The 26,408-nt window shown below is 41.4% G+C and overlaps 1 protein-coding gene across 6 annotated transcripts in view; it reads left to right on the top strand.

Moving 5' to 3' along the window:
- tab2 (TGF-beta activated kinase 1 (MAP3K7) binding protein 2) overlaps positions 1-20,304 on the top strand; it is a 33,619-nt gene extending 13,315 nt beyond the window's left edge. For 2 of the 6 annotated variants that reach the window (XM_079291042.1, XM_079291045.1), the window contains exons 2-8: positions 10,035-10,225; positions 10,895-12,581; positions 14,995-15,155; positions 16,317-16,410; positions 17,168-17,263; positions 17,652-17,732; positions 18,145-20,304. In XM_079291042.1, coding sequence (XP_079147168.1) covers positions 10,124-10,225; positions 10,895-12,581; positions 14,995-15,155; positions 16,317-16,410; positions 17,168-17,263; positions 17,652-17,732; positions 18,145-18,284 — 2,361 coding nt within the window. In that variant the 5' untranslated portion in view covers positions 10,035-10,123 and the 3' untranslated portion in view covers positions 18,285-20,304. Of the gene's footprint in view, positions 1-3,720; positions 3,818-10,034; positions 10,226-10,894; positions 12,582-14,994; positions 15,156-16,316; positions 16,411-17,167; positions 17,264-17,651; positions 17,733-18,144 lie in introns of those variants that run through there. The other 4 variants (XM_079291044.1, XM_079291043.1, XM_079291047.1 and 1 more) reach the window with 4 other exon arrangements.
- Positions 20,305-26,408: the final 6,104 nt, after the last annotated feature.

Genomic DNA, 26,408 nt, shown 5'->3' with positions numbered 1-26,408 from the left:
GATTCACTAGAATATGGCTTGTGCATGTTTCTAGTAAATTGCACTGTATGTACGTTGAACATCCTAGTAAACCAACTACCGGTAGGCTAAACTTATAGATTTAAGAGCATTGGATGCAGAAACACTTTTTATAATATGTGAGCACCCAAACTACAGTAATGTCAAACGTTACACTCTTAAGTAGTATTGTGTATTTTGATAGAATAAGAACATGTTCTTCTTGCAGTGTAACTATCGTTTGGCTGTGTACTTTTATTTTTCTTGTATAGGCATCACAATCCAAAAGGTTTGGCCACATCTGCCTTGGACCATAGATAACTGTAATACACATGTTGCACTATAATCAGATGTGTTTATCAATTAATAAATACAAATATCAGAGTAATGAACAATGCTGATATTTGTCAGTTGTGGCCTATTAGAACTCTAATTCAATTTCCTCTATCTTGGAAAATACACAAACTTTTTTGTAAATACACAAGTAGTATGACCATGACTTATTTACATTAAAAAAAATACAAAAATTGCAAACTGTGCCATTTTCATGAGTTATATTTGTTCATATTTAGATTTGAAAACGATTGAGTTGGCAGTTTTCACTTTCAGTGAAGCGGTATGCTGACTGCTTGTTTTAAAGAAATAGGAAGAGCGGGGGCTCTTTGTGACTCGGGGCCGCATGACTGAATCTGTCAGGAAAGACAGGAAAATGTGTTTATCTGTCTGGTCACCCCCCCCCCCCTCATTCCTGGTGCTCGCCAACACAATCCGTCTCATCCGCATCCTGCATTCTGCGTTTCCCATCATTTGCCGGTCCACACCTCGTCGGTGGAGCGTGTTGCTTTGGATGAAGATCTGAAGGCGTGTTCTCCGGACAGAACGAGAAGCGGTCCCAGAGGCCGTCCAAGCACAACACGGTCCACCCAGACGTGCAGAGACGGGAATAATAAATAACAATATGTGGAGCAGGAAGCCATGCAACAGCGGTGGGGTGTTTGGTCAGGCCAGAGTCCTGCTGCTGACTCTGTGCTGCCCTACGATATAAAGTGCTCAGACATGCAAACAACTGCTTTACAATCCCATTTTAAAAGGTTTGCATTGCCTTTCTCCCATTTTCTCGACTTGGATTGGTTGGGTAAAAAAAATGTCCACCCTCCTCTTGTCCCGCGGCAGTATTTGGAATAATGCACCAGTCTCAGTGAACGCCAACAGTTTGTAAAGTTGTTGCCTGCTTCCACGCACGCTACCCCAATAAGGTGTTAAATCCTGCTGCGTTTGCTGAATGTTTTATGGCTGGAAAATAGAAATACCTTCTATCATGTAAGCTATCGTTCCTGGGAGTTGATTTGGAAAGTTTAGCTTATAGATTGTGCTATACCTCCTCAGTGAGTCTGTGTTGGGGCTTGTCAGCTGGCAATTAATGTTTCCACAACGTAAGGAGAAAATGCTGCACAGTGCCCTGCTGAGACCGCCATTGTTCACAATCTTTATTTTCACTTATTCATTTTTGCTTTGTAGATCGGTGCCACCCTTTTTTTAATTCAAATTTTCTTTAAAGAAACCATAGAGAGCGATTAGTGGTTTGCGATAGGTCTTTTCATGTGTCTATGGTTTCTATTTTAAGCCCAGGCTGTGGTTCTGATATATAATGCCCCGAGGTGAGTAAAGCAGGGAGGCGGGCCCTCAGAAACAACTGTTGTGCAGAGGTGGAAGATTCTTAGACAGCCTCTCACTAAACGGCTGCAACTTTTGGCTGAATTCATACCTTCTCTTTTGTTTTGAATCCATGTGGTGAATATTCAAAGTAGTGGTGCAACGGACCATTGTTGATCCGTGTGGATCTCCCCCCCCTAACCGCGGGTTAATTACACAGTTTAACGTTCACCATCACAGTGTGTAATACAATTTTAATGACGGATCGTTATACAGTCATTCAGGACATCGGTATTTATGCTTTTCTAGTCGCCGATCCCTGATAATGCGTCAGGCGGCAACCTTCGGTTCTGCCGAGTGACGCCAACGTGGAAGCGTCTTAAAACCTGCATTCTCTCTACTGACCACCAGGGGGCGACTCCTCTGACTGTATAGAAGTCTATGAGAAAATGACTCTACTTCTCTCTTGATTTATTACCACAGTAAACATTGTAAACATGAGTTCTTGGTCTCAATCTCTAGTTTCAAGTCTTCTTCAACACAGCATGATGTTCATTTAGTAAATGATCGGGTAAATACTCCTATAGTACATCATTTTTGTTAGAAAATTCATGAAATTATTCATGATTAAAGTATTTAACAAAGCAAAGTACTTACCATCATCACATCCCTGCTTGCTTCAACCAGCACGAACCCCCCCCCTGACGGCGAGCATTGTGTTTTATTTACGATCAGCCTGCTTGGGAATCACTTTCATGGTGTTGCAATGTTAATGGTCATTGTCAGCCAGTCACTCCGGTAATCTAGACCAGACGCGTTGTTGACTGTGCATCTGCATCTTTACTGCAGCGGGTGTACTTAAACGGTGAGTGCGTTAGCTCTGCTTTAGCGCTTTGGTACCACAGAGGCGACGCAGCTCTGTGAAGATAAGCTCCTTTATGTGGTTATGGATAGTTGACCCGCTGGTCATCCGTTCCCATGTGGACATGGAGTTGGAAGATTGTTCATGTCATGAATCCATAATAAGAAGGAAGAGAGAAGTTCTCTCTGAGGGTGGCTAGACTAACCACACTTTATTTTAAATAATGTATTGTCTGCAAGCATTTTTCTGATTATGCATTCTCCAGTTAACAAGTCAGCAGATGTCCATCTCCTAAAGGCTGATCAAACGAGCAGGATTTCTTCAGATAGAATAATGAGTGTTCATACATCACTGTAGTTATTCAAAAGTGAAATACATATTTCATGAGTGCTTGTAACAGCCACTTCTGTGTTTGCAATGCAAATCAGAGCGGCTGTCTGACAAATCCTTGCATGGTGTTTAAGATGAGAGGATTATATGCAGTAATGCAAGAAAAGCTAAATAATGTAGGTTTGAAAGCATTGAAAACATTCTAAGACTGTAAGATACATGACACAGTATGTGCTGGTGAGGGAGTATAAAGTATGTATGATTACAGTGAGATCTCCACGGGGTTTATTCACCGTGCCTGTTCTTTATTCCCCGGTGGCGACCTGTAGAGGAAGAGGAAATGCAGACAATGTCCAGGCGAGGGAGCAAGTCTTTGATTCTATTCACCAGCTTAGGCCCCCACCTCGGCCGGAGCGAGCCTTCGTCGGTTGTTTGGAGTGTGAGGAATGGTTGATGGAGATTTGGCCTGATGCGGTTTGGGAGAGGCTTAGCTGAGGATCCACTGCGGCTCCCGGGCCTTGCAGAACCCCCAAAATAAGCCTGTGCGCTGGTCGGCAAGATCGAGTGAGGATTTGTGGGTCTAAGGACGGCATTGGATATGGCCGAACCGGTGTCTGCAGGAGGGCTGAACTCCTGGAATGGGAAACGAGAAAGCCATGGCATGCGGTGGCCCAGACGTGAGCTGCATCAAGGACGCTCCCTTGGCGGACGGGTGTCGCAGCGTCATTTGATGATTGGGTAACCGACTGCTGGTTGTCAGGAGTTTAAGGGATGGACTGCTGGCCCATCCGCGGCCCCACGTGATGCTGTGGCTACTATTGGTCCGATGTCATAGCATCGGGGGGAAACGACTTGGCATCTGCTTGCAAGATCCGAGGCTGGTCTACGGCAATGTCGTCCGTCGTGGAAAACCCCCAAAAGACGCAGAGGGAGCGGCATCGTTGTTGGCCAATTGTGTGGGTCCATCGCTGGAAGGTTTTTTTTCTCTTCTCTTTCTTCTTCCTTTTCTTCTTCTTCCTTTCTTTTCTCTCTTCCTCTCCTTTCTCTCTTTCTTCTCTACTTTGCTGTCTTTCCTTTTCTTCCTCTCTCTTCTTTCTCTCTCTCTTCTTTTCTTTCTCTTCCTTTCGCTCTCTTCTCTTTCTTCTCTCTTCCTTCTTTCATCTCTTCTTTTCCTCTCTCTCTGCGATTCGTTATTGCTTGCTGCGGAAGTGGGCGAGTGGCTGAGGTGTGGTCCTGCTCCTGAAATTCAGCTCAGTTTTATCTCCAATAGACGGATGTTGCAGATGATGCGTTCAATTAACTCACCCTGGATAAATAAAAGTAACATACAGGTTAAAAACAATGTGCTGCCAGACCATAAGTAATGCAGTGCAACGGTGGTAACTTCATCTTTTCTTTTGAAGGACCATAACCATTAGGTCAGTGGTTCTTGGAAACCTTTTTTCCAAGCGATGAGTCACGATGACCCCTGTTGTCTGAGTTGTTATCAGTTCAACCAAAGAGTGATGTTCCCTTCTTAATTACATAGTAGAAGCCCGAAGAAGTAAAACAATCCAATAACTCACAACATAAAAGAAAATATTTGAGAATATACTTTCCTTTATTGTTAATTGTTTTGTCTTTATTGTGAGCCCCTTCACCGCCATTCTGGGCCAACAGCGCTGCCTCAGTTGACAGAAGGCCCCCAGAAACATTGAGCTTGCGGTCCAGGTGACTGCAGGTGAGAAGCGGCTGCAGGACCTACGACGCAACGCACACATTTGTACTTTAAGGAGCTGCTGCTGGGTGAGCTCAGCAGTATGTTTGCCCACAATATCTTGTGTTGAAGAGGAGGGAGGAGGAAGGGAGGACTGAAAAGTGGGAGGGAGGTCGGAGTCGGCTGGTGTCTGAGCCCAAGAACACACACACATTCTGAGACACACACACACACACACACACACACACACACACACACACACACACAAAGAAAAGCAAGCTGCAGCAAGAGCCCAACAGCTTCACCTTCTTGCCACTTCTACCCCCCCCCCCCCCCCCCCTCCTCCTTTCCTCCTCCTCTTACCTTATACGGCCAAGACAGACACAACCGGCCGGGCAGCTTTTTTTAACAGATACATTTACAGTGTTTTCAGGGGAAAACAAAAAAAGAGGTTGGACCGGTCGGTCCACTGACTGCGCGGTGCTCCTCCACGTTTCTGAGACCTCCCAGTTTCCCACAGTGCCTGGGGAGGGGTTTGTCGACCTGAGGAGCTGGTGCCCTCGCCTGCTTCCAATAAACCACCAGCTGTAGGCTGCGGCGCTGAAGAATTTTTGATTTCCTGCACACACACTCACTCCCCCCCCCCCCCCCCCCCCACCCATCATCACCAACGCACAAATACACACACACGCTTGCACACAAAGAACTCCCGAAAACCCCGTTTTCAAAAGTGGACAACTAAAAGCGGAGCAGGCCCGTGCACCGTGAGGCCCAGGCTTCATGGCACAGTTGAATGCAATTTGTGTTCTGCACATAAAGTGTGGTTTTGTTTCTGTTCTCGGGTCGTTGCCTGCAACAAAAGAGCCGCTTCATGTGTGGGGCTCGTGTGCGCTTCACAGTAAATGTGTTGTCTTCTAGTGCCGTCGTTATTATGATGAATTTAAATGAATACAAACGTATTTTAGACTTTATTGCAATCCTCGTATACATGCGGGTACATGCATGACATTTAACCTCTGCCCCCTTTATCTCGGTAATGTGGAGAATTTGTCGTTCTGAGCACATTAACTGGTAATAAGATTCCAGATTTACTCCCTCAGCCTGGCCTGACCTTTTCAGAGATGAAGTTTCAGGATGTTTTAAGGCAATCTTGTCGAAGACGCACAACCGTTTCAAGTTTCCATTGATGACACAATCGCAGTTTATCTTGGAGGTTTATTTGAGTTGGACGCGTGACATTAATACGGTGGGAAATCACTTTGATTCAGCGGGTCACAGCTTCTTTTGTGATGACTCGAAAAGCTCGACCGTTAAGACCGCTCTCCTCGGCAAAGTTTCCATGCAGGCCAGCACTTTCTTACGCTCCGGGGGAGGCAAGGTATGGCCTGTGGTTCTTCATAGTCATTGAGTCAGAATGAAATGAAAAAACAATGCAATCGTAGGAATCAAGTCGCGTTCTCTAAGAACGTTGTGCGTATATGAGTAGCTCACAGGAGAATGAAGAAGGAATGGCATGAGAGGAAGTGCAGCACACACTTGGGAATGCTGCTGTTTGGCTGTTTCCATCAGGGCTGCAGTGCATTCTTTGCATCCTCGGGCGTAAATTGCCGTCTGATATTTGACTTATTGACGGCTCTGTTTTGCAACGCTCAGGTGCAACGTTACTCACTCGGATATCAGCTTTGTTGCAACAGCAAGATCGTGACTCATGCACGTGACTGGATGTTGGTCCTTTTCGAGTACTTTCAGCAGTTTGTGTCCCGCTCTGTAGTGCAGTATCTGGTGAATGTGTGTGCGTGTGCCAGTGTATGCACTACACACGCACACACGCACGCGTGCATGTCCGTAGCTTCTCTGGAAGACTGGGGCGCCTGCCAGCGGCCCTCAACAGCGTCCACTGCCAATTAGTCCCTTTTTTAAAATTTGTTTATGTTCTGCTGGACCAAGACGCAGCAGTTAGACATTCCATGCAGTGCCTCTGGGCCGCTCCTTAAAGCTGCAGAGGATGTTCCTGATTGAAGTTCACATGGGATCCCTACTGTTTCCACTGTGTGCAGTGTTTACCACATTTGAACCACCGATTCGTCGGCGGAGTCGGTCTGACGATGATCAGCGCAGCCGCACACGATCTCGATCGGAGCATCATCCAGTCTCTGCACGCCGGAGAGAGAATGGCATGACATTTTGTGTGTGTGTGTGTGTGTGTGTGTCCAGTAATGTGTAGCCCCTTTGTTTACACCAGCTTGTTTTGTGTGGGCTATCGCAGCGACCCCAGCGCCAGGTGCTGGGGCCGCTGTTTCCGCCAAAAAGGCTCCCGTTGATTATTTGTACATTTTTATTTAGGCTTTAATGAATTTGGACGTTTTTAAGGTGCATTCGCTCTGGCGGAGTGAATGAGCCCATTGATGGAGCATGGCAGGCCTGCTACTTGCAGAAATGAGTGTGGGACTGTGGGTCGATGCTTTGGCACGGCGAATAACAGCCTCAGCAATAGAAGCTTTGTCTCTATCTCTGCTGGCAGCGCTGCGCTGCCCCGGGCCCTGTTCCACCAGCTCCTCCAGGGACCGCAAGGGCTAATGTGCCCCCTGCGGAGCCCCCCCCCCCTCCCTCACACACACACACACGGGCCGGCCAAAGGTCTATAATTCCGTACAGTGAAGAGGTGTGGACCTTTTTGTTTTAGAAGCCAGGAAACAATCTAACCACACTGTTGACCTGCAACTGGGTCAGCAGCCAAGTAGTGAATTTCCTTTCCCACAAAGGTTGAGCGGCCCGAGCAGAGCCTGAATGACGGACTGTTGTTCTCTGGCTCTGGGTCTGTACTTTTTAAACACGTAGATGTATTAAGCTCCAAAAAGTGGTGTGTTGAGCACTTTAAAGGCCTCGTTTGTAGACGTGATCTGTTGGAGGGAGATGGAAAAAGCTTTTGGCAGCAAGATTTTCTCTAAACATGTAATCTGAGATGTGACAAACTGTCCTCTGGTTCGCATTTAGAGGCTCTCCATGCTGCGTTTTGTGCTTCTTATTTTTAAATGAAATTCATCCCACAGTCTGGTGGCATCATTGCAACATTTTTGAATTGCTTGTATTGTAGAAGACACCCCAAAACAGCATCTACTGATCCAGAATAGGTTTGTAACAGTATACCGGTATCACCGTATTCTATCTATTAAAATTGACGGTTATAATACCATGTACATGTGCATATTGAAAAGAAGCTGTGTGTGAGAGTTAAAGGTACAGACTGGACCAGTCTGGGCTGTCACACACATACAGTATGTCTAGAATGTTAATAATCAGGGGACTTTATTTTGAATGTTGTTTTTCCTTTTGGTATTAATTTAACATGCTACAGTGGCGCTAACATGTTTTTGTTGGATCACATGTTATAGTTGCATGCTATTTTGATGAGGTTTATAATTCTTTCCTTTTAAAGGGTAATTTTAACTCAAGTCTCTCTGAGTTCAGGCTCCTCCTTTGCAGCTGGCGCCCTGCTATAGACAGTAGCCCAGTGGCTCCTCCTCCTGTTATCAGCCACAGCTTCATACAGATGCTCTGCAGAGCCGATTTACAACTCCTCAGTTATGCCATTACACATCCTCACAGCTTAGATAACACAGAAGCGCAGCTGCTCGGATAAATACTTTGTCTTCCTGGTAGAAATCTCGGCCGGTGGGTTTTGAAGCTCACTTCCCTCATCATTAAACTGTTCTTTCAGGTATTTCAGACATCAAAATGTACTTCCTCTAAGGCTTCTCACGTCTTTCCCTCACACTGCCTTGATCCCCACAGAGCAGAACACAGGGCGTGTGCTTTGTGTGTCACAATGTTTTGAATGGCAGATCTGAACCTCCCACAGGAAGATGTTTCCAAAGAGTGCGGTCAGAAGAAAGTGTGGGATAACACAAAGGCATGGCTGTCATGCACTTTCGGCTTTCAAGTTCTCATGGCCGCTCTGTTCTGCGACACTTCTCTCTCTGCATTTCCTCGGCCCTTAACGTAGTCGGGTAACGGTTGGAGAAGGGAGCTTGTAGCTGGAGGCGTGCCGGATGGAGACGAACTTCTCTTTAGAACCCTGGGTCAGAGCCTCGGCTGCTGCAGTGAAGTTGCGCGGTGGCTAGTAGTGTAATCGTGCTGTTGCCTTGGCCAGCTCCCAGGTGTGAGTATAGGTTATGTGTAGAATGTGGAGAGGAAACAGTCGAGCACAACTGTCAGTGAACACTTATCGTTCACGCATTTATTCTCACCAGGCAGCGTTTGAAACCGACATTTTGACAGTTTATTAGGTAGAACTTGGTAAAAATGAAAGCCGTGTAATACAGCAGCCCTGCGATAATACTATCGTGTTCTAATATTTTTGTCCACCCAGTCAATTTTAAGGAGGCTAGACTAAATATTAGAAATGCATCCCAGCATAAATCATGAGATTATTAATCAACACACTTCAAGCTTGTAGATTCTGCATGTCGGAGCAGCGGGTCACAGCAGCACATCACAGGAAGGGAGGTTTTGGTGGTTGGCAGTTGAACAGACAACAGTTCAAATCGGGTCAAATATAACCCGGTTTCATTTCAGTGGTTATAGAACACTCTCCTGTAATTGTTGCTGGATTTTCTGATGATTACGTCGATGATTATTTGCTCATTTCTGGTCAAAAAAAGATGAGAAAACCAGTGTTAAGCCATTCACATCACTGGTGAGCACTGGGTTTATCTGAATGCAGATGTGGGGGCAGTTAGACATGGCAAAAAGGACTTGGGGTCACTTAACAGTCCCGTCATAGCTCAAACACATCCACAGGAAATGTTTTCCACAGCGCCCCACTTTTGTCTTGCTTCTAAACATGAACTCAATCTATTGACGGGTTCCACTGTGTGTGCAGAAAGTTTGCTGGTCGGCCCTTTGGAAAAGCCTTTCCTCTGGTTGATTCAGGGTTAAGGGATAAACATCGTGCCACATTCCTGTGTGAGACTGGGGCAAACGCAGTTTACAGCCCTGCGGCTCTATCTATACGCTGAGATGTCCCCCCCCCCCCCCCCGCTGTCCTTAATATGCGAGTGTCGATGTTGAGATCGATTGGAAGGGCTGGTTTCCAGTCGCAAGTCAGAGGTGGTTTCCTCCCTCTGCTACTCTTTTATTAGGGAGCTCTGTGTGGTGAGGGCTTCTCAAATGAATGCCATGTATTCTCGTTGAGGATCCGTGAACTTTTGTTTTGAAAGCTCCCCAACCACAATGAAATCGACAACCCTGAAATCTCGTACAAGACTCGTGAAGTCTTGTAGAGTGGACTTGCAGTAGACCACATTGGCTCCTTCGCTGCCACTTGGACATTTCTTAGTCGTAACAAAACGCAGACTTCTCCAGCTCATGTTACTTTGGGAAGATCCCCTTCCGACTCGACGGAAAAATGACATTCTGCGTATGTTTTTTTTTTTTTTTTTTTACAAAAGTCATATGCAGGGAACCGTCTCACCGGATGCTTTCCTTTGCTTTTAGAAGATGTTCAAGATGAAGGCGGTTTGCTGCCACGACTGACGCCCCAGCGCGCTGAACAGAACGAGCAGTCCTGACCTGGCAACATACGAATGGCCCAGGGAAGCCACCAGATTGACATTCAGGTTTTGCATGACCTGCGCCAGAAGTTCCCTGAAGTCCCCGAGGGTGTTGTCTCCCAGTGTGTTCTGCAGGTTGGCGAGTTCAAACATCTTGACCCCAGAGGTGTATATGTGTCGATAGCACTAGTAAGAAAAGCACGACATGGATTATTGACATATTATTATTAATATCCCGCACTCTACATATCTTGGTCACAACATTACCAAACATTTTGATAAGATATGTTAAATGTTATGGGTTTATGTATTAAAAATAGAGAAATATAGAAGATATATTCTCATCAAATTTTGTAATTTTTCAACGTCTATCTCAGACTGGGCTCAGCTGGGCTCTACTGCTAAGTAGTGGTGTAACGGACCACTGTCGATCCGTACGGATCCCCCCTCACGGCTCGGCACACGTGTGAACTGCGGATTAATTACACAGTTTAACGTTAACCATCACAGTGTGTAATAAAGTTTTACTGACATAGTTATCTGCCAATATGTAGTAAAACATGCCATCAGGACGTCGGCATTCATGCTTTTCGAGTCGCTGATCTCTGATGATGTCACATGTAAAGAACTAATCCGTGTTTAGATTGACACGAGGAGAACGAAGGTCCGTTCAGGCTCTGATAACAAGCCAGTTTGGAATGCTTTTTATTTGATGGTGGATCGGTAATGATTAAAAACAGGTATGAATCATCTGAAACACTGATATTGCATAATGAACAGATTTCCTCTCTGTCTCTCCTACAGAACAACAACAATTTAGACGCCTGCTGTAAATACTTGTCCCAGGTCAGTCAGGGCTACCTGTACAGCGAAGAGGGAAACCTCGGCTTCTCCGACGACCCCGGCTTCATCAGGCTTCGTAATCACATGACCCAGCTGAACCTGGGCCTGCAGTCTCAGAATGTGCACCTGGCCCCGGTCCGGGACGGCCTGAGAATGAACGGCAGTCGAACTCTGGCCCACAGCCTGAGCGATGGGCCCCTCCAGAAAGGCCAGGCTCCCAACAGTGACTTCTTTCAGCCGGAGCCCCAGTCAGCCCCAGTGCAGGTGCCCTCCAGCATCAATGTGTTCGGTGGGATGGAGCCCACACGGAAACCGCAGCCTCCACAGCACCTCGGACTCTACCCTCTGGGTGTCAAAGGGTCCGCTATGGGTGTCCAGCAAGCCCCGCGCTTCAACCCCATCACCGTGACGCTAGCGCCCCATATCCAGACGGGCCGCAACACACCCACTTCTTTGCATATACACGGCGGTCCGCAGCAGGGCCTCGGCAGTCCACAGGGTAACTCTATCTACATCAGGCCCTATGTCAGCCAGTCTGGTACGACCCGGCAGAACCAGCAGCAGGGAGGCAGGGCCCAGTACAGCCCCACCTCCCAGCACCAGCAGCAGATCTACCAGATCTCACACCCCTCCTCCCTGTCCGGCTCCTGGTCCAGCCCTCAGCACGCCGCCTCCTCGCTTACCTCACAGCACCTGACACAGGGCCACCAGACCTCTCACGTCTACATGCCGATCAGCTCCCCCACCAATCCCCAAGCGCCCTCCATCCTCCCCGCTGGCAGCCTGGCCTCTTCCTCCGGGGTCTCCTCGTGCTCCTCTTCCTCCTCCTCTGTCATGCCCACCTCCCTGTCCACCATCAGCCAGTACAACATCCAGAACATCTCCACTGGCCCGCGGAAGAATCAGATAGAGATCAAACTTGAATCTCCCCAGAGGAGCAACTCCACAACCACGACTGCCGTGCTGCGGACAAGCGGCGGGCCCCGGTCCTCCTCCACGTCGTCCTCCTCTTGCCCTTCCCCTTCCCCCTGTTCAACCGGGGTGGCCACTGTCCCCAGCACCCCTCTCTCCATCGGAGGCCCAGGTCTGAGCCGCAGCCAGCCCACTGTTTACATCTCTGCCAGCCCGCCCACTGCTGCTCCCTCAGAAGATGCCGTCGTGGCCTCAGCCGGCTCCCGCGCTCAACCCAAGTTTTACATTTCTGCCAATGCCTCCAGCGACGACAGTGGGGGTAGGAATCCCCCCACAGTCTACATCTCAGCCAACCCTCCCTTGCAGGGGCCCTCGGGGGCCAGGAACATGGGGGGCCAAGTGAGCATGGGCCCCGCATACATCCACCACCATCCACCGAAGTCCCGCGCCTCTTTAGGAGGGGGAGGCACGGCTTCTTCCCCGCGCGTGGTGGTGACACAGCCCAACACCAAATACACTTTTAAAATCACCGTGTCCCCCAATAAGCCCCCGGCTGTGTCCCCCGGAGTCGTGTCCCCTACGTTTGAGCCCAACAACCTCCTCAGCCTACCCTCAGACCACCACTTCGTGGAGCCAGACCCCCTCCACCTCTCAGACCCGCTGTCGCCACACAGGGAGAGGCCGAGCGAGCCGCGCAGACTCAGCATGGGCTCCGACGATGCAGCGTACACACAAGGTGAGCAATGCCGAGTCATCACTCTCATCCTTACCCCAGTCTTTATGCCCTGAGAGAGACGGCTGCAGATGACCAAAAACTAAATAAATAGAAATAAAAACACCACTTTGCAAAAATACATTGCAAAGCTGTCAAGCCTGCAAGTGTGCGGATACATTTCTGTCTTGTTCGAGTGGTTTGTTTCACCATTTATTGGTTGTTTAGCAAATGTCAAGTGTGTTAAGAGAGCACAGTGCTGAGGGAAGAAGACCAGTTTTCAGACCTGGTAGTGTGCAGTTATTTTATTTTTATTTTGCTACCAGCAGTGGGTCAAATGCTTTTTCCATCGCTTCCTGCCAACAAAGTAATTTCACGACAAAGTGTACTGTGTGACTTTCAAAGTCTCTTTCCACAACACTGACTGTAATGTGCTTCTTGAGCCAAGCTGTGTGTACAAATGTGCAGTCGCTGTCGAAAACACCGCTCCGCGTGTCCGTCTCTGTGAAGTAGACTAAACGTTACGGTGACTCGCTCGCTGAATGCCGGTGCGATGACGTCGGTGCGATGACGTCGGTGCGATGACGTCGGTGTGAGTCCTCCGCGCTACACGCAGCGTTTGCTCCGACGACCCCGGAGACTGGTGGATTCTGTGGCGTGAGTCAAACGTGTCGGAGCGCGCTGCTGTTTCCTTTTTTGGGCTTTCGGCTGGATCACGTGTGAGTCACCGGCTGTGGCTCCTGCTCGGTGGTGACTACCCCCCAAGAGGGGCTTCACACCGACCTCATCGGCCCACTCCCCCCCCCCGCCCTGACTTTACCTGCTCTGGCTTGGAAAAATACACATCGACACCCAAAACTGTACCTGGTGGAGACGCACCTGTCACCTCTTAACTGTTAATTTCATATGAATTGCTGATGTTAACCTACACCAAGCCACCGGTCACACCAGGTCTGTAGCTGTTCCTGTTTGGCAGCAGAATAACGTTATAATTACATAATGTTCAGGACCCGGTCCTGGTTGGCAGGCGAAGGCGTTTGTTGGAGCAAAGGTGAAAGAAAAAGGTTTTATTTCTGTGTAGAGTCTTATCCATAATGTTGCCAGACATTTGGAACAACAATCTGAGCAGCGATTTCGTGACAGCATGTTTAGCGGCTGCCGTCCGCAGCGTTCTCCCTCAAGACTGAACCAAAATCCAAAATTGTTGTTGTCCCCATTCGTCACTAAGACACAAAAACAGGGGGAAATCGAGTTACCCTTCAAGCCAATTTGATGAATCAAATAAAACTGAATGTGTATTTGTTGTTGTGGGTTCGTAACCTCACGCAGCCAAACAACATGTTGTGAGCTCAAGTTAAAAGTTTTTTAAAAAAGCGAGACACATCGTCATATGTTTACCCGATCATTCAGTGGACCGTTGGATGATAATGGGACTTGGTGCCTCCCCAAATTCCTAAATCTCAAAAAACGACAATAAAAGTAGGACTTGCTGATATTCATTTATTTGTTCTCTAACTGCTTCACCTATTTTCTGCCTAATTTTGTGGCTAGTTTAGGAGAAATTCGACCGGTTGATCTACTCGGGTAAAAATAAAGAAGTGAACAGTCCGTCACCTATTTGTACGGCTTACTTGAAATAACAGCAGGATATTGGGATGGGTGTCCCAAGAAGGAGGAGAAGCTCAAAACGGTATCGTTATCGCTTAATAAACACAGCAATATGTCCAAAAAAACAAACGATTCGACCCCAGCGCCTGTGTGTGATCAACAGAACACGATCTTCCCGTGAGTGGAGCGGTGGCCTGTGTTTGTGTGTGTGTAGCAGGACAGAGAGCGCTGTTCATCATCGAGCGTCTGCGTGGGAGGAGTTACCGCCTATCAAACGCATGCAGGAACTCCAATGAATTATGGGAAACGTGCTGTAGAGACTTGAGCAGAGCATGTGTGGAAGGTTCTGTATTAAACACCGCTTTGCCTGCAGCATTCCTCTAAACCGGGATGCGTCTGATCTCGTCACGTTCCCACAACGCAGGCCGATAGACGACAGAGGGGAGTCTGATGTAGTTCCCCGTCGCTCCTAACACTGCGTTGTTGTTGTGCTCCAAACTGGTTTGACTGGTGATCCTGAAGATGTGTCAGTACTGTATGTCCTCAGCAATCATCCTCAAAGGGACTTTCTCCATATCGTATTCTTTGAATTTCTTTAACGTCTTGTGATTACGTGTAAATCATGTGTACGTATTTTCAGTAGCTGTTTGCCACTGAATGAATGAATGTAGCGCAGAGGAGACAGCTGATGTCAGTGTGTGTGTGTGTGTGTGTGTGTGTGTGTGTGTGTGTGTGTGTGTGTGTGTGTGTGTGTGTGTGTGTGTGTGTGTGTGTGTGTGTGTGTGTGTGTGTGTGTGTGTGTGTGTGTGTGTGTGTGTGTGTTCTGCAGCGTTGTTGGTCCATCAGAAGGCCCGCATGGACAGGCTGTGGCATGAGCTGGAGCTGAAGAAGAAGAAGCTGGAGAAGCTAAAAGAGGAGGTCAACGAGATGGAGAACGACCTGACCAGGAGACGGCTGGAGAGATCCAACTCCGCCTCCCAAATACCTTCTGTAAGCTTCATTCAGTGATCTTTAAAGATGTTCCTGTGATTATCTTTTGCTTTCATTTGGTAATGACGGTTACATACAGACAGGAAGTGCGTATGTAATGCTACAAAGGGTGCCGTTGTATGGTATGGGTCTTAACCGTTAGCCAGTTTCCCAATAATACAATTTCAAACTGATATTTATTGTTGAAAACAGTAATCATCAGCTTTAGAGTTGGTAGTCATATTTCCGCGCTATCACCAGCCAGAATGTAGAAAGGTTTGGACATTTGGAAGGGAAAATATCAAGGAATTCTAACCAACATCTTTCTTTGGCAGCTCAATCATAAAACAACAACAATATGATTTTATTAGCCGTCGTTAGAGATGTTCTTCATAACTGCACACAGATGCTTCACTGGTTATTACTGACAGATAAAAGCTGAGCAGACAAAACAACACGATCCGGGTCACATTTCTCGGTCCCTGCTCATCAACACTATGTTGATTACAGGGTCTGGTTATGATCTTGGGCTGATATAGTTCCATAGTTTTCAGACTTGGCTTCACAGTTCACCCTGGAGCTGCACAGCGAGTCCTGCACGGCTGAAACGGCGGCGGGGAGAGTTCAAAAGGAAACCGTTAAAAGTGAACACGCCTCCATATTTATCGCCGGCGCAACGTCAACGTTTATGTTGAGATTTGCGGCTGCGAGTTTGTCGAAAACCTCTCTGGTTCAGATCAAGCGCCGCTCTGAGCTTTTTGCAGAGTCGGCTGTTTTTGTCGGCTGTTAAAGATTGAGTCAACAGAGGGAGGTGGTGGAGGGAGGGAGGGAGGGAGGGAGGGGGGGGGGGGGTAGTGGCTGCGGAAGGTCAATTGGCTGGTGTTGCTGAGCTCAGTAGCTCCTTGGTTCTGTGTTGTTTACTGAGGCCAGCCAGCTCCCCTCCTGACACAGATCTGCTCCACTCACACACACACACACACAGAGAGAGAGAGAGAGAGAGAGAGAGAGAGAGAGAGAGAGAGAGAGAGAGAGAGAGAGAGAGAGAGAGAGAGAGAGAGAGAGAGAGAGAGAGAGAGAGAGAGAGAGAGAGAGAGAGAGAGAGAGAGAGAGAGAGAGAGAGAGAGAGAGAGAGAGAGAGAGAGGTTTAGCCGGCTGATCCCCTCCTGTCTCATTCCTTTTCAGATCGAGGAAATGAAGCAGCTGCGATGCAAAAACAGGTTACTGCAGATCGACATCGACTGCCTCACCAAAGAAATTGATCTCCTTCAAACCAGAGGTATGATTCTCTCGGGGTTGAATGATAATAACAGTAAGTCACTGAGTGAGGGAGACCAGATTCTGATCCAGGGTCCGCAGCTGCTCACATCCTCTCCACACACACACACACTCACTCACTCACTCAAGGTGCTGCCATTGTGCTGTTAACGACCAGCTCTTCCTGAATTGCGTCCGGTCGTTGGCCTCCTGGCAGCACTCCACCGCTGACAGAACCCGAGCCGCTGACCAGCAGCTTCACACAGGTGAAGGAAAGCCAAGAGGCGGCTCACGGGAAAGAATGGCAGCCGTCACACACCTGCTGGTTCCTGCGGTTTAATGTCAGACATCAAGTCACAGTCAAAAGGCATTTTCAGCTAAAAACAATGACGCCTCGTTTTGGCCTTTGTCACAGCTCAAAAACTGACATTCATAGAAAGGTTTGGTCTCCTTTTGTAACCGAGCACGTGCAGAAGTCCCAAAATTGCCAAAATGATGCACTATCTGAGATGGGACAACTGGGTGAGATTCGACTCCTCATAGTGTGTGAGGGGAGAGGGAGACGCCTCGCGCACCTCGCCATGTTTAAGACACGACCGCTTCATATTCTCACTTCAATGTCATTACGGTACAGACGATCATCGGTTGTTTCACATCTTCTATGTCGACTTGTGTCAGCGCAGTGTGTTGAGTTGGAGTGTGTGTGTGTGTGTGTGTGCTAATTGCATAGCTGCATAGCTCAAATGTCAACCCACTTTTCTTTTCCTTCTGTGTTACAGGACCACACTTTAATCTTAGTGCAATCCATAATTTTTACGACAACATGGGATTCCTTGGTCCTCTCCCCCCCAAACCCAAAGGTACTTTATCTATTGGTAAGTTTAGAGGAGGGTGCGTGGTCCTGTCTGGACATTCCTTCTTCCGTTGGACACGTTCCTCACATTTACTGCATCAGTATTGGCTCCTGTTATAATCCTATTTATAGGCTATGTATATTTCTTCCCCTATGTGCTGAAGGCCAGGCACACGCTTCTCATTTGTAATATCCACTCTTCATTATTTTATTAATCTATTTATTGCATGTTTCAACAGATCAAATAGATTGTTTTCCTTGATTCTGACTGGCTGGCGACTCATTTCTTCTCTCCCCCCCCCTACCTGCTCCGTGATCTTTCTTTTGTTTTCCACCCATCCATCCGCCTACCCCCTCATCCGTTCATCCCTTCCTCTGTCTCTGCTCGACTCCATCACTACCTGGGCCAGACGGGAGAGGATGTAGATATAATGTGACCTCTGAGCTCATGATGGAGCCCTCCTCTGCTCCTTCCCCTCCTCTCCCACTTGGTTGGTATCTCTGTCCTCTCTCCTCGTTTCATTCTTCCACCCTTCATCGTCAGCCATGTACCTGTGTCTTCAGCGAGCTCTGCGTGCTTATTTATGAGTATAATGAGGACGTTAGGAACTTTGAAACAGGGTTACCCCACTAACCCCAAATCCTGCTCCGTAACACAGGCCCCTGGTGTTAGGGCTCGGCTTTTCACAATAATGATATTTGATATTGTTTTCACACCACGCACCGACTCAAACTACTTTTTAAACATTTTGGAAGCGATATGTAGCTGTGTTATCCTTCAATGCCCAGTGACTGATAATCAGATGGCTGCATGTTAACACATTTTTGGTGGATAAACTTGGTGAGTTGCACTTCTTCTTCTTCTTCTTCTTCTGTGTCCTGACCTCCTCCTCCTCTTCACAGACCCGGGCAGTAAGATTGTGAAGCCCATCGCAGACCAGGAGGAGGACGAGGGGCTGCAGTGGAACTGCACCGCCTGCACCTTCCTCAACCACCCCGCCCTCAACCGCTGTGAACAGTGCGACTTCCCGCGGCACTTCTGAGCCAACGAGGCCTCGACGCGCCGCCGCCGCCCGGCCAGACCAGAATAGAAAAAAGGGCCTCTCTGTTTCTTCTGTTTCGCTCGTCGCATGAAAACTCGGGACGCCGTCGGGCACCATCCGTCCCGTTCTGTTCCTTTCTTCCCTCCTCTCTAAGGTTTGTAGAATGCTGTCCACTGAAGGCTTGACCGGACGGTGTTTACGGCACGTGTTTTTCCACAAAGGCCGGCAGAGTCGGCTGATACCTCGCCTTAGAGACTCGGATGCCGCGGGGTCGAGTCTGCTCGACGGGTGACACTTTTCCCCCGGGGATACCTCGCTGCTGCCACTTCCAGTATTACGAGTGTGGCCCTGCAGTGTGACGGCACACATACACGCACACACACCTACACAACTACACACACACACACACACCACAACACAACACAGGTGCAAATGTGCCTTTTTGCTGATTACATTTTTTTTGTTGTTGTTTTTTTCTTCCTCTGTGGTGGCATGATCGGGGAATTGGGAACTGTGTTCAGCCACTGCGCTCCACCTGAAGGGAAAACTAACAGACGAATCGTGGAACTTTTAAAGTTTGTTTGCTGTTTCTAGAGGATGTCAAAAAGAGAGAACCAGCAGTCCTGCCACTCAAGCGTGCCTCTTGCCCCCCCTCCCCCCCACCCCCTTCAGTGTCTCCTTTCCTGTCTCCTCAGTCATGAGTTAATGAAAAAGAAACCAAGTTGCATGCTTTGTGTACAGTACACGGAGGCAGAAACTCCCCTCGAGCTTTTTACTGTACATAAGTTTAGAATGTGCCTTGAAAGCCTTCTTCCTCACACTATGAATCACGTGTATTTCCTGTAAGTATAGCTTTATAGACTTTATTAACTTTTTCTTTTCTTTTTTTTGTCTTGTTTTGTTTCCTTCTTTCAAACCAATAAGCACCGTGCTCCCCTGTTTTATTTTTTAAGCGCTTTGACTTGATTTCTGTGAGAGTTGAAGCCTTGCAGAAGGAGCGGAGTAGTTTAAAAAGCCCTTTGCAGTCACCATGAAGCTACGTCTGACCCCGCCCCTTCATCGCTCCTGTGACTGCGGAGTTGTACGATCAGAAGATGCAGCAAAAAGGAAGGCGATGGAGGAGTCTTTTTTTTCAGGACATCAAAAATATGTCGGGACTGTCGGGGGGGGAGGGGGTCATAAAGCAAAATTACAAACTGCCATCTTATCTGACAACTGGAATGTAGGTTTAATGTTTTGGGGAGAGCTACGCCTCGGTGCAAAGAGACACTCTGTTTCCAGGTCACTCAGGATGTCACTGCAGCTGGAGCGTCTGATTGGCTTAAAGGTCTCCATGACGCTGTGCACTCCTGAATCGGGTTGTTTTTTTTAGGTAACAAAGATCAAAGTGAGCACGTTTTTAGTTGAAAGTGTACCTATGATGTAGAAATATTCATATGGGTTCCGTGCCTTTCCATACAACCGGTCACAATAGTCACAACACCATGGAAGCAGACAACATGACGGTCCACTTTGTATACTCTTATTTGTATTTGGCTCGTTTCATCCTTCTAAGCTTTTATTGATGAGGGTGTTTCTAAAGTTTACTTATTGTCATTACCTTACCTTAACTGTGGAGTAGTTACTTTTTCCTTTATTTTATTTTCCTTCCACACTTGTGAAACGTTGCCTTGCGTCAGTGCCGTAGAACTATTGAATTTGTATCTTTCACATCCGAGTGCCATTTTTAAAACCGAAATTTTAGTAATGTTTAAACCCATTTAAAAGTAGAAGATGGATTCTTGTCTCTTAAGCACTTACGCCATACTTTTTTCCTCTTTTTATTTTTATTTTTTCCAATCCAAAGAAACCAGTTTTCATCTTTTATCTGCACCTTGGTGTGAAGAGGCAGTTTATTCATGTTTTATTAAATGGAAAAAAATAATTTGGATATCTAAAGTGTTTCTTTGATTTTAGCTGGGAAAACTGTCTTTGTAACAGATAAGTTATTTGTAAAAATAATTAAAAAAATCTATTCTGAGTTTTTTGTCTTTGTGATACTGATGTTCTTATCCACTAGATGGCAGAAGAGAGCAACATAGCTTTGAGTAGAGGCAGCTTGTCTAAAATGTAGACATGTATATGATATATATATATACTGTATAAGATATATATATGCTGTATATGATATATATATACTGTATATGATATATATATATATATATGCTGTATGTGATATATATATATATGCTGTATAAGATATATATATATACTGTATAAGATATATATATATACTGTATAAGATATATATATATATATACTGTATAAGATATATATATATGCTGTATAAGATATATATATATGCTGTATAAGATATATATATACTGTATAAGATATATATATATATGCTGTATAAGATATATATATATGCTGTATATGATATATATATATATACTGTATATGATATATATATATGCTGTATATGATATATATATATGCTGTATATGATATATATATATATGCTGTATATGATATATATATATATGCTGTATATGATATATATATATGCTGTATATGATATATATACTGTATATGATATATATATATATATATGCTGTATATGATATATATATATGCTGTATATGATATATATATATACTGTATATGATATATATATATGCTGTATATGATATATATATATGCTGTATATGATATATATATATATGCTGTATAAGATATATATATGTACTGTATAAGATATATATACTGTATAAGATATATATATATATACTGTATAAGATATATATACTGTATAAGATATATATACTGTATATGATATATATATATATATATGCTGTATGTGATATATATATATGCTGTATAAGATATATATATATACTGTATAAGATATATATATATACTGTATAAGATATATATATATACTGTATAAGATATATATATATGCTGTATAAGATATATATATACTGTATAAGATATATATATATATGCTGTATAAGATATATATATGTACTGTATAAGATATATATATATATACTGTATAAGATATATATATATATACTGTATAAGATATATATATATATGCTGTATATGATATATATATACTGTATATGATATATATATATATATGCTGTATGTGATATATATATATATGCTGTATAAGATATATATATATACTGTATAAGATATATATATATACTGTATAAGATATATATATATATACTGTATAAGATATATATATATACTGTATAAGATATATATATATGCTGTATAATATATATATATATGCTGTATAAGATATATATATACTGTATAAGATATATATATATATGCTGTATAAGATATATATATGCTGTATATGATATATATATATACTGTATAAGATATATATATGCTGTATAAGATATATATATATATACTGTATATGATATATATATATGCTGTATATGATATATATATATGCTGTATATGATATATATATATATATGCTGTATAAGATATATATATATGCTGTATATGATATATATATATACTGTATATGATATATATATGCTGTATATGATATATATATATGCTGTATATGATATATATATATGCTGTATATGATATATATATATGCTGTATATGATATATATACTGTATATGTATATATATATATATGCTGTATATGATATATATATATGCTGTATATGATATATATATATACTGTATATGATATATATATATATGCTGTATATGATATATATATATGCTGTATATGATATATATATATGCTGTATAAGATATATATATATATACTGTATAAGATATCTATATGCTGTATATGATATATATATACTGTATATGATATATATATATGCTGTATATGATATATATATATACTGTATATGATATATATATATGCTGTATAAGATATATATATATGCTGTATAAGATATATATATATATGCTGTATAAGATATATATATATGCTGTATAAGATATATATATGCTGTATATGATATATATATATGCTGTATAAGATATATATATATATGCTGTATAAGATATATATATATGCTGTATAAGATATATATATGCTGTATATGATATATATATACTGTATATGATATATATATGCTGTATAAGATATATATATATATACTGTATATGATATATATATATGCTGTATATGATATATATATATATGCTGTATATGATATATATATATGCAGTATAAGATATATATATATACTGTATAAGATATATATATATACTGTATATGATATATATATGCTGTATATGATATATATATATGCTGTATATGATATATATATACTGTATATGATATATATATATGCTGTATATGATATATATATATATATGCTGTATAAGATATATATATATGCTGTATAAGATATATATATATGCTGTATAAGATATATATATATACTGTATAAGATATATATATGCTGTATAATATATATATATATACTGTATAAGATATATATATGCTGTATAAGATATATATATACTGTATAAGATATATATATATACTGTATATGATATATATATATACTGTATAAGATATATATATATATGCTGTATATGATATATATATACTGTATAAGATATATATATATATATGCTGTATAAGATATATATATATATATGCTGTATAAGATATATATATATACTGTATAAGATATATATATATACTGTATAAGATATATATATACTGTATAAGATATATATATATATATACTGTATAAGATATATATATATATACTGTATATGATATATATATGCTGTATAAGATATATATATACTGTATAATATATATATATATACTGTATATGATATATATATGCTGTATATGATATATATATACTGTATAAGATATATATATGCTGTATAAGATATATATATACTGTATAATATATATATATATACTGTATAAGATATATATATATACTGTATATGATATATATATACTGTATAAGATATATATATGCTGTATAAGATATATATATACTGTATAATATATATATATATACTGTATATGATATATATATATACTGTATAAGATATATATATACTGTATAAGATATATATATATACTGTATAAGATATATATATATACTGTATATGATATATATATATATACTGTATATGATATATATATGCTGTATAAGATATATATATATACTGTATAAGATATATATACTGTATAAGATATATATATATATATATATACTGTATAAGATATATATATATACTGTATAAGATATATATATATACTGTATAAGATATATATATATATACTGTATATGATATATATATATACTGTATAAGATATATATATATACTGTATAAGATATATATATATACTGTATAAGATATATATACTGTATATGATATATATATATACTGTATAAGATATATATACTGTATATGATATATATATATACTGTATAAGATATATATATGCTGTATATGATATATATATATACTGTATAAGATATACATATATACTGTATAAGATATATATATATATATGCTGTATATGATATATATATACTGTATAAGATATATATATATATATGCTGTATAAGATATATATATATATATGCTGTATAAGATATATATATGCTGTATAAGATATATATATATACTGTATAAGATATATATATATACTGTATATGATATATATATATACTGTATAAGATATATATATATACTGTATAAGATATATATATACTGTATAAGATATATATATATATACTGTATAGGATATATATATATATACTGTATATGATATATATATGCTGTATAAGATATATATATACTGTATAATATATATATATATATACTGTATAAGATATATATATATACTGTATATGATATATATATATACTGTATATGATATATATATGCTGTATATGATATATATATACTGTATAAGATATATATATGCTGTATAAGATATATATATACTGTATAAGATATATATATACTGTATAATATATATATATATATACTGTATAAGATATATATATATACTGTATAAGATATATATATATATACTGTATATGATATATATATATACTGTATATGATATATATATGCTGTATATGATATATATATATACTGTATAAGATATATATATATACTGTACAAGATATATATACTGTATAAGATATATATATACTGTATAAGATATATATATATACTGTATAAGATATATATATACTGTATATGATATATATAAACTGTATAAGATATATATATATACTGTATAAGATATATATATATACTGTATATGATATATATATATACTGTATATGATATATATATGCTGTATATGATATATATATATACTGTATAAGATATATATACTGTATAAGATATATATATACTGTATAAGATATATATATATATATATACTGTATAAGAGATATATATACTGTATAAGATATATATATATATATATATACTGTATAAGATATATATATATACTGTATAAGATATATATATACTGTATAAGATATATATATATACTGTATATGATATATATATGCTGTATATGATATATATATACTGTATAAGATATATATATATACTGTATAAGATATATATATATACTGTATAAGATATATATACTGTATAAGATATATATATACTGTATAAGATATATATATATACTGTATAAGATATATATATATATACTGTATAAGATATATATATATGCTGTATAAGATATATATACATATATATATATATACATACATATATATATACGTATATATATATATATATATATATATATATATATATATATGTATATATATATATATATATATATATATACGTATATATATATATATATACATATATATATATATATATATATACGTATATATATATATATATATATATATATATATATATATATACCACCAGCACATATATACCACCATCTTAATGTTCCCAAATCTTTACAATACCATAGTGTGTATTAAAGGCCCTCACAGTAATTGAAACTAATTGAGTAAACATTTTTGCTTCGTCACAGCAGACAAACTGCAGCTGGAACTAATTGTTAACAATGGCTGCATTCCATTTAGGTTATATTAAATTGCAGGGCTCTATCATTGTGCATGCTGTCTTATTGGGACACGTAATATAATAGAGTTTGTTCAGTTTAACTGTTATGCCAAATAAATACACTTTGCCCACATGGAAACAGCGCATCCTTCCCAGTGCCCCTGCCCTCCCTCTCATGCTGTCATTCAATCCGATGCAAACAGCCAGCAGCTCAGGAGAAATGTGTTCTATCCATATTCCACCTGCATATATGTTAAAGCTACTACAAGGAATTTTCATTTTGTGTTGATTTTGGCGGTCCCTGTGGACAGAAGCGGTAGTGTTTCCTAGAACCAGAATCCCTTCAGAAAACTTCTCTCTTTCCTGCAGCAGGGTCTGGCAGTCTGTCCGGCCTGGTTCTGGTTCTCCCGTGCCTCTCTTCCCTCTAGGGCCCAACGATACGTCCTGGACCTCCAGCAGCGTGGTGTTGGCTAATCATGGCGGTGAAGCTGTGCTCGCGGCTGAAGGAGGGGCCGCTGCTGCAGAGCTCTCCTCTGACCTTCTGACTGCAGGTCCAAAGCGACGCTGAACCGGATCTGGGTTTGTCTGTGGAGGGCTGCGTGCTGCTGGATGTTTCTCCTATAATATTGTTATTTGGCTCATCATGTGCATAAGAGACAGTGTATGTTATGTGAAACTGAATGTATGATGTGTCAACATGTTATAGGGTTCCTACACTTTGGTCATTCAGATCCTCAGGCCAGATGCCACACGTCACATCCATGTCTCTCCAATCACATGAAGACAACAGGATCAGCGAGGTGGACCAATCAGTGTCTTGCTTTTCTGAAAAAGTCTTATATCACGTGACTCATTTCGGCTTTGACCTGAGGAATACCATCTGTGGTTGAAACACATCTGTCATGTCCACATGGAATGTAGTTTGTCTTTGTGTGCATAATTTGGTCTCTATACCTTTCTCTCTTCATCAGGTTACACAATGTCTGACTTGTTGAACGCACACCGCGAGCTTGAATGTTTAGATTAATAAAGCAGAAAGCT

This window comes from Melanostigma gelatinosum, assembly GCF_949748355.1.
Source record: "Melanostigma gelatinosum genome assembly, chromosome: 19".
NCBI classification, from domain to species: domain Eukaryota; kingdom Metazoa; phylum Chordata; class Actinopteri; order Perciformes; family Zoarcidae; genus Melanostigma; species Melanostigma gelatinosum.
This window is presented reverse-complemented; position numbering and strand designations above follow the sequence as displayed.